This window comes from Schistosoma mansoni (genome assembly GCF_000237925.1).
Source record: "Schistosoma mansoni, WGS project CABG00000000 data, supercontig 0163, strain Puerto Rico, whole genome shotgun sequence".
Taxonomy (NCBI): Eukaryota; Metazoa; Platyhelminthes; class Trematoda; order Strigeidida; family Schistosomatidae; genus Schistosoma; species Schistosoma mansoni.
This window is the reverse complement of record NW_017386052.1, coordinates 253,468-263,920: the sequence shown is the minus strand read 5'-3', so window position 1 is coordinate 263,920 and position 10,453 is coordinate 253,468. Positions and strand designations below refer to the sequence as shown.

Sequence of the window (10,453 nt, the reverse complement as noted above, 5' to 3'; positions counted from 1 at the left end):
AAAATATAGACCGAACCATCAATTCTCTGGGACATCTGACCGAATGTAGTATCTTTTATTTTTGATTTCATTTATTTAGCAACCCTTGTTGGGAAGCATACCGTAAACAAACCAGTGTTGCGACTTGTAGATCATGCCTGTAAAAATGGTGTGTACCTGCCCTAGCAAAAATTATTATGTATATATATATGACGCATATAAAAAGTTGATAAGATATAACACTGTTACTACATTGTCCAAGCTTTCAACATCAGTGGTGTCTTAACGACATGTACAATAGCTCTTTTGACCAAAGCTTAAATATTTTACAGTTGATGTGAACACAGATACTGCTTCCCGGATAATTTTAAAGAAATAACACGGCTAATAATATTGTATCATTGTCTCTCTGATAAGTCCTAACTGGTCTTACTGTTTAATTTCACAAACTAGGTTGCGAATAAACAACATACATTGGTTTGTGAGTTCCTTGTGCTTTTATTTAGGGACTATCTGAACGGGTACATATCGTACAAAGGATTCACCAAACCACCTTAAAAAACGCGAAACCTGGCTAATAAAATCTGTAAGCATCTTTTTCTGCTCACAAGCAAACTCCACACACACTATGCAATTCATTTTATTATTACAAAAAATGGAACACGAATTTCGTCCACTTACAACAAAATGTGGTGCTTGGTAGAGACATGTCAAATCCGAATCACTGTTAGTCATTTCTGAATACAATATCTGACTTGGTGTGTGGATATCAAATTCATGAATTCAAGATCATTGGTGCTCAGCCGTATTATATACAAAAATATCCATTATCCTTCTTTACCATAGCGTATTCGACCTCTAAATGGACAAAAAGTATTCGATACTTTATTCCCACGTAACAGTTGAAAAATGCGTGTGTTACATCTCGAGAGGTTGATCGTAGTGTGCTGTGAGTGGAATTTAAACCATAAGGTAAAAAAAGATATCTACTGAAATTCCTTAAAAGTTTCTCAAGGGATGGACAACATACCATTGTCTCTCTATATTATACGATTAGCCTCTGAAGACATATGGAGCGTATAAACTTCAGTTCATGGAATTTTACCTTCCTTATTGTTTGCTAATCACTCATCAAGTAACCTCGACTGTCGAATTTTGTTATACGTAGAAGACCTTGCGTTTAGGATGTAGACCATATGTCTTACTGGTATTTCGACTCCTCAATAAGTGTGAGTAAATTAAACAACTAGAACAAAAGTAATCTATCCCTTACCATTATGAGGACATCTAGAGTGAACCCATACTTTCAGGATGACTTCAGTTTGCACTTAACACCATAAAAACGAACACAGCCATTGGCTTGTAGATGGCGCCGAGCAGCGATTGACTATGATCACCACTACATGAAGATTACGTGCCAGGTATCGACGTGGATCCCTCAGTAGGCCAAAAACCAGAAGGCTGTTAATGGCTGTAATAATATATATTTGTTGGCGATATCATGGTATTGTGAGAAAACCGAGACGTGTCGAAGTTTACGGGCGGAACTACCGAGCGTAAACGAGTTCGTGTAAGGTTACAGGCAACAGAAAGAAAAGTGTCTTTAGTACAGTTAAACAAACAGGTACAGTAAAACAATCGCTGGTACAATTGGTTGTAATAATAATTATTCCCACCATACCAGTCACGTTCTCAACATAAAAGTAAGTCACTACAGGCTCATGCGAGTGGAATATTTGATGTATGGTCATCATATTTTATGAACATATTCTGTAATTTTGCATTAAACAATAAAGTGATTATCTTCATCAAGTCTTCGTTCCTTACCCCAGGACTATTTGAAACTATTTTCAGTATTTACTTGAAACTCTGTTGGGGAAAATTACGTGTCATATTCGACAGTCACAACCCCTTATATACACTGCTTCATAAGAATTTCCTTTATTTACTATACTTCTTCCAGTATCATAGGTACCTCATTTCATTTGTTTCGATTATTGACTAACTGATCTCTGCCTTTCAAAAGGAATGCAAAAAGACTTGTACCTTCCCATAATCAAGAATAAAATCTTATTACTGAGGCGGAAAACCCAAAGAATGAACTGCTCATCAAAAGGAGTGAAGATGCCACAGATATTTGGAGTTTGACAACGCTTTAACCTGTAACACCTTTTAATATGAATCGTATCCACCTATTGAAATTGAAAGCCAGAAGTGAGGAGGTTCAAAGACATATTTGACAGACTATGAATTTATCGAGAATCGACTGATCTAGGCTGTCTAGCCACAGTAGGGGACGCTGAGCACGGCGTTCCCGCTCGTGATCTGGTGTAGATGCATGACTGGGCGCCTTCAGCCAGGTGAGCTCATTAAAAAGAGCTATTGATTTTGACGAGTTATTTGCCGCTACAGGAGGTCATAAGTTTTGATTCAATTGGACTATTTGTATCGAATAACCGGATTGTTCAATTGAATGCTTTTAGAGATTCAGAACTGTTTCTCAACATTGGGAACCCTGTAAAGAGATATCTTACTTATAAAGCCTGTCAACCAAGATTTCGGAATTTTTCTTTGTTTGAGTACCTCATTTATTGTTGGATGTGAAGGTCAGATGACAGATGTAAGCTGTGCGCCCTTCAACAATCTAATTCATGGACTTTGTTATGATTCATGGGTTCATCCTGCATTTAGTACGAAGCAATGACAAGTGTCATGTCTCAAAAAGATGGGCATATATTAAGCATGATAGTCTTTTTGTCTTTCCGAGTAAATGCAGAAGGTTCTTTTATATTTGTAGATCATCTAAACCGTAAGAACTGCCTTAAAATTTTCCTCAATCATTCTGGTGTTTCCGTATCATATCAAGAAGATGATACTCCCTGGATAACAGTAAGGTGGTGTTTTCTATTAATTGTTTCAGATCACAGAATACTCTGGAGCTACATATTATCTTAGACCAGAAGCAGAGAAAACTTTTCAAAACTGGCTGACTGCTGTTTACAAAGCGTCTAAAAAGTATTTTTTTTCTCAACATCTTATCACTTGTGAAATTTAAGTTGCAAGTCACAGGCAGTAGGACATACTATGGAGTGCCGACCAAATTTTACAGATCAACACTTGTCCAAATCACTGGAACAGGAAATCCTGACTTCAAAAGTTAGTTTATCATTATTCTGAAGATGAATATACTAAAGATTATCTCGCTTTTTCAGTCTGAATAGTTTACTCCCTATGGAATTATGGTGCGCCTTTAAGTTTAAATCCACTTAGTAGTGTGCAATAGGTCGTTTAAGATACCATGTGAATTAATATTGAGTAATGATTTTGAAAAAATTCACGTCTTGATTAGCGAATAATGTGAAAATTTCGGCAAAAATGATAAATCCATCAGAACATTCCTGTTAACTTCAAGCGAAATAATAAGACGAAATATTGCACATGACGATGAGTTTGTCTAATCTTATTACTTTATATATATCATTCTGTTGATAGACAAGTGCTCTGGCGCGAGACTTGTAGGTCCTGGGTTCGAATCTCGCGAGGCAGGGTCGTGGATGCGCACTGCTGAGGAGTCCCACAATAGGACGAAACGGCCTTCCAGTGCTTCCAGGTTTTCCATGGCGGTCTAGTTTCAATTGACTCATGATTTCAACTATGAAAATACAAGTCGAAAAGTTAGGGTACACGGTTTCAATTAACAGTAGAATAGAACATATTTATTGACAAGCCTATTTTATACAATATAGATCAACTGTTGATTGATTTCTGAATTAAGTACATATTTCTAAGTAAATTAATCTCTTACATAACTCATTAACTAGGTATTTAAGTATAAACCAAACTCTAAATGTGAGAGCTAGTGTTGCTCACTTGTCCAAACTGGAGTAGGCAGGGCAGGGTCCAGTCCTGGGACTTAGTGGCTGAAAGTTGATTGTCTTAACCATTAAGTCACTTCCCCATTGTAGATGAACTATTGACTGTCGCCGATAATCTCGTATAATTTTAGTTTCACCTCTGGCTTCAACAGACATTTTGCTTTGTTCGGCAGAGATGTGTAACTTATTGATTTCTGCGACTCAGACAAGTGTTTGTATGAGTTCTGAAGAATTTTCAAATAGATAGGTAGAAGGGTACATTTTATTACAAAACAGTATATGTTGAATTAAATCTACAGCTAATCTCTGTGTTATATTTATTACCTTTATAGTCGATGACCAAGAATAAACAAATTAAGTAAAAAATGGAATATTAATGTTCTTGAATATATATATATATATATATATATATATATATATAATTGTAATTGAATTAACCTTTTATCGACACGGACACTTTGAATCACCAACATTTGTACTGTGGTAAAGAGAATCCAGGACTGCATTAGATGACTGATCTAATCGGTATTGTATTTAAATGGGTTAAAACTGTCCCGAGTGTCAATTAGTCAGTGTGTCTTGAGTATTTACACATCAATATAGTAGTAGAATATTACTAATAGATGGACAGATAAACTGCCAAGCAATTAGACGAATATTGGGAAGATCCACACGTAAAGTATCCGAATTTGTCACACAAATGAGCATAAGTTGAACAATAGATTTGTACTGATGCACTTGATATCCACATACTGAGTTAGACATCACATTCCAAAATGAGTAAACGGTCAAGTTCACTTAACGTGTATGCACTGAATACCATAATGTGATCAAAATTGATACATGATGACAAGCCATGCTAGCTAACGTGGTCTTCTATGGTTAGTTTCGAGTAATTCTCAAATTAATATGCTGCGTCTGTGATGTTCATTCCAGATTATTTCGAAACCAGTCGTTTTGATCACGTAGGTCAATTTTTACTTCTACTACACCCATATCTATGAAGAGTGGTCTGAGTTCTTAATTGCTTTTCACTACCTTCATAAGATTCATGAAATTATTGACCAGTCATATAAATGTATTTTTGGTAAATGAGTCAAACTTATGAGTAAGTACATTGAGTTGGTTGGCACACTATTGCTATTGTGTAATATTTACTGTCTTACAATTACTCATACTAATAAGGCTACGTTACTTACTTACGCCTATTACTCCTCGTCGAGGAGCATAGGCCCCTCACCAGCATTGTCCATCCAACTTTATCCTGGACAACACTTCCACTTATTTCCAGTTGCTATTCATCCTTTTCATATCTGCTTCTATTTCCCAGCGTATTGTGTTTTTTGGCCTTCCCCTTTTCCGCTTTACTTCCGAATTCCAAGTTAGGGCTCGCTTCGTGATGCAGTTTGATGATTTCCTCCAAGTTTCAGCTTAGTACAGTGGAACTATCTTGATATTCGTACAGAAGATTGTGACTTTGATATTGGTTGACAGTCGCTTTGAGTTCCATATGTCCTTCAGCTGTAGGAATGTTGACCTTGTTTTGCCAATCCTTGCCTTTACGTCTGCATCCGATCATCCTTGTCATCGATGATACTGTCTAGGTACGTGAGAAGTTCCACCTCTTCCAGAATTTCTCTATCAAGTATGACTAGGTTGGTGTTCTCTGTGTTGTATTTGAAGATGTTGCTTTTCACCTTGTGTGTGTTGAGGTCTACTGATGCAGAGGCTTCTGCTACACTGGTTGTTCTGACCTGTATCTGTTAGTGTTTGTGGGAGAGAAGTAAGTGATCTGCTAAGTTCAAATCGTCTAGATGCTTCCAAGCTGTCCAAATAAAACTACGTATTGGGACTTCCGATGTGAGTTAAATTTCGGATCAAAAGCTCCCTGTTGAAGGATAATATGAATAGAAGTCGTTCACCTATGTTTTTATGTCTAAACATATATTTTTTGGTCACAGATAACAACCCACACTGTTTTCGTTAGCTTTTTGATCTATAACGTTTTCTTGATTTGCGAAAGTTGACTTTGATACAACGTATCATCAATCTACTCGGACTACCGTCTAAATTCTAACTGTACGCAAAATGTCATCCTCTAATCTGAAATGGTGTGAAAATCCTGACGATTAGGTTAACCCTGAACAAACGACCATAATTTTTTTAAAATAATTTTGTTCTAGTCAGCTAGCGCTACATATCTGGATCACCAGGATTCAATCTTTACTTTGTACTATTGGTGTATTTCATTCTACAGACTAGGTATTTCGTTATGCTAATCTCATGAAGATACACTTAACAGGTTGTGTGTGCTGATATGAAAGTTAGACCCTTAAAATGAGTATAGTACAATAATACACACATAGTATTAGTTGGCCCTCACTTAAAATGAATAGCTTGTAGATAAATAAACTAAACTGTACTTATATATACATATGTGTCAGTAATCGAAGTAAATATGAATAAATAATTAACTATGAACTTATTCAATTCAGAATCATATGTAAATTTTGATTTTTACTGATTGACAATACTATTTTTTGTTTAAAAACAGAGATTAAATGAAAAAAGAAGTCTGGATTATCTAGGTAAGTTACTGTCGTCTTAATTAGTAAGATAATCTTGAGATAATTGATAAATCGCCCAAAATACTCAATTTTCGCCACTTTGGGCTATCTTATTGAGCACCTATCACTTTGTTTGTGCTTGTAGACCATGCCATATAATCTGCATAAATCATGTGCTTTCCAAATACATACCTAAGCATTATCCTGCGTGGATGGATGTAAGTCAGTCAAGAATTACGGTGCTTGCCAGTGCTTTGGTTTTGATTGTTTGATTTACTTAGATCAGTCAGTGATGTAGATCACTCCAAATAAATAACAATGATAACATTCAATACAATATTGATTATATTGCTTTTTTTAAATTTAGGCCCTCACTATTCCAACATCTATCAGTCTGGTAACAATGGATTCAATGTTCAACCATCACTGAATTCAGCAGTTCAACCTATCAACAGTAATTATTTGGACAGAGATTCAGAAATGATTCATTCAAAGCAGAAAAACGTTAAACATGTTAATGAAAATACATTGAGAAGTAAAAACATGCAGGTTGAATATAAACCGGGCGAAGATAAACCACCACCTAGACCACCGAGAAATCCCCATGTACTACACACTGTTAAAGAACACGCAAATATGCATGATGATGAGATTGTGGTAAGTCATCGCTTGTGTATACTTATAGACATTGTCCTGATTTTTCTGAAATTAGAGGTGATTAACCATCAGTCTTTCATTCAAATTTAGTTCGTGGTGTAGACAGTAAAGAGCAATAATTTACTAGTTGAGATATTCATGTTTTCAATTCGTATGTCACATGTTCAAATCCCACTTTATCCTTTTTTGGTTTGAACAGTCATTAAGTAACAAATTAGCCTTCAGACGAGAACAAACTATGGCTCAAAGCTAAGCACATATATATATCCTTGGTGAACGAATTACATTCATTTTTGTAGACGGTATCTATCAAAATCTGATCACATTTGGGTTATCAATGAAAACTGAAAGACAATAGACAGCCGTTTCTTCCTAGTATGAGACCCTTCAGCAATGCATACCCACGACCTCACTAGGGATCTAGTGATGAAGCATTCGTCGTGAGACCTGAAGGTCTTGCGTTCGGTCGCTTGTGGCGTACGGGGTTTTTAAAGCTGGGGAGCTCTATACTAGGACGAAACACTTATTTAATGCTTTGTAGTTTTCAATAATACTTCTTATGGGGTCAGTCTGTGTCGAACACAGCCTGCAAAATAAACCAATCCTTACAAAATCCCTAAAAATAAACCAGATTTATTTTTGTTTGCACTCATATAAACGATATATTTTAACGCGGAGATCAAATATGTATAGTTTGATTGCAAAGATCTAATCCCCGTACTTTAGGTATGAGGGGGTTATGTGCTCGTTTTTTACTATTCAATATATTTGAAGTATCAAACATTTTGGAGGATTTCCTCTTTTACCTAGTCTGTAGGTCCTGCATATATATGAGCGCAATTTTTACTGAGGATTTTGTTGCAAGCCTTAACTTAAACCTCGTTTTTTTTGTTTGACATGTTGGGGTGTGTTGAAGTGTTGTGTTTATAGAAGACAGATGTTGGTAACTTCAGATGCTTGAAGTTAAATCCCTAGTGCAAATTATACTCTTCAATGTAGTACGCACCGACTAAATGAACGGCAGAAGTTTTGAAACGCTAGATATTGCATCTTTACTGGACACTAAAGAACAAATATATAACCTCACACCCTTAAATAGAAGCGAACCTTTTAAGAATTAGTTCACATGTTAAATAAATTCATTTTGATGAACTTGCTTCCTAACGGTTTTTTCGGTGGCCTTGTTTTTTTCGCGTTTTCGTATATCCGTTAATTGCTTTGTTGAGTTGGCCTCTAATCATATGATCGACTGATTGATCTAGCCTTCTTTGATGAATAGGTAAACAGATTATGTTGATCTCGATGTCTATTGATAAGTTAACTTGAATATCATGCTTCAGAAACTCTCTAACATTCGCTGAGTTTTGTCAATTTTCAAGTCAACTACGTGTTTACAGTTGTTTGCTTACATTGTTACAAATAACGACACATTGTTTCTTGTAACTGCTTAGCGTATATTGCGCATATATATGTAAGCGAATAGGGTATTTACTTTATCCAATATAATAATTCTTACAGTTAGTGGGAATTATTTTGTAAACGATTTTGAATTCAAATTTACGTGGTATTGTTTACTTCAATCTTCCCATTGATGTTTACGACTTCTAGTAAGAAGTCATGCTTAGTGGAATTCAAACATGTTGATAGTGAAACACTTGTTACCAATGGCACTAGATTATCGTTACTCAATGCCACAAATTGATTGAAATTGAAGTTGAATCACTGGACGCCGACCAAGTTCATCAGGCAGCTTGTTTTGGACCTCTGATAAGGTAATGGCTACTTGTTGCCAAGATGTCCATTACTAAGATGAAACAACCATGTGATGGTCCCTGATTTTTCAATGATACTCCGAATGAAATCAATCTGTAATGAATGCAACTTCACAATTGATTGATCACTGGGTGGTGATCAATGTCATGCGTGTCAAGTCCTTCTTAATGCTGATCGAATGCTATCGATCAAGTTGCAATGTGGCCACTAGTCTAGGTGGCTCGAAACTACATGCACTATGTTGAGATAAGATGGTGGTTGGAGGTGGTCAACAGGAAACCCTGGACCCGGGTTTCGCGCTACTTGGCACTCGTCAGCAAGGGGTACCTGTGATCTTGAGGGAACTGGTGCCCCCTGACGGATTCGACACCGTATCACCCAGCTTCACAGTCAGAGATATTCGGGCCGTGATCTACCTCCTGTAGGACTGAGATGTAATCACAATTGATTGATCACTGGGTGGTGATCAATGTCATGCGTGTCAAGTCCTTCTTAGTGCTGATCAAATGTTATCGATCAAGGGTCCAGGGTTTCCTGTTGACCACCTCCAACCACCATCTTATCTGAATACAACTTACATATCTATGATGTGTTTTCATAAATTAAGTTTAAGAATGTATATAATAACTTCACAACACATCTGATTATATATTCGGTTAAACAACTCTATCTCTTATAACTACTACTCACTAAGATATAGTGTACTACTTACTGTATAGAGAGATATTATCTGAGTTTATTGATTAATTTATAACATATTCATTTGTTCATGCAACTATATGTCTATAGTTCTATTAAATTAAAAGTTTTGTTACTGTTTTGAATAAATGAAACTAGTCACAATTGTTGATTTTTACACGTGATGAGTAAACTTAAGGTCAAATTATGTGTAACAGGAAGTGAATGGTTTCTTGTTGTTGTTGTTGTTGTTGTTGTGGTGGTGGTGGTTATCTCATTGGATCGATAATTGAGTGGTTTCCATTTTCTTTCGAATTATACTTTCATCCAAGTAAATGAATATTTCAGCACTAATTTATTTATTTATTTAAACACATAAATATTGGTACAAACGGGCACCAGATATATATGCGTCACACAAATCTCATTTGATTTGTGTGAGGGCTGTGATACTGCCCAGGTGCTTGAACAGAAACAGGTGGTTTTCTCAGGGAGCCACACACAGAGCCTTTGACCTAAGGATCTGATCCACAAGGCAATGGAACATTGTAAGAAGATGCAGTCCCACAGTGGCCGGTGACCAACGATTGATTCATACGCCATTTGTTTCCTCAGGATACTGGAGTTCATGTTCAAAATTGGTTTGGAATCAGGGTTTTCCAACTCGCCTAGGTGGACTTTCCGTGTCCACCAACCTGGTTAGAGCGCTGGGCATTCACTTTGCGTCCTCTCAATTTCGTAAACAATAGCTGTGGTACGAGAAGGCAGTGAGTAGGACTTCTCTGGCAGAGGTTATGTACGCGTGGCCATGTGAGAGCATTTCGAGAGGGAGAGCGAACTCTCCTCACTCTCGGCCGTACCAGGGCATTTGGGGGCATTTCAGCACTAAACTATAAAGTGTACTAATAAAAAAGTTTTTTTTCA

At 36.5% G+C, this 10,453-nt stretch overlaps 1 protein-coding gene across 1 annotated transcript in view; it reads left to right on the top strand.

The window, feature by feature from the left end:
- The first annotated feature begins 2,648 nt into the window (after nt 1–2,648).
- The window catches only part of Smp_138040 (hypothetical protein), a 47,163-nt gene continuing 39,358 nt past the window's right edge, over nt 2,649–10,453 (top strand). The window contains exons 1-6 of the mRNA XM_018797709.1: nt 2,649–2,745; nt 2,777–2,868; nt 2,900–2,994; nt 3,036–3,135; nt 6,409–6,442; nt 6,789–7,078. Of these exons, the coding sequence (XP_018646763.1) occupies nt 3,064–3,135; nt 6,409–6,442; nt 6,789–7,078 (396 nt within the window). The 5' untranslated portion in view covers nt 2,649–2,745; nt 2,777–2,868; nt 2,900–2,994; nt 3,036–3,063. The remainder of the gene's footprint in view (nt 2,746–2,776; nt 2,869–2,899; nt 2,995–3,035; nt 3,136–6,408; nt 6,443–6,788; nt 7,079–10,453) is intronic.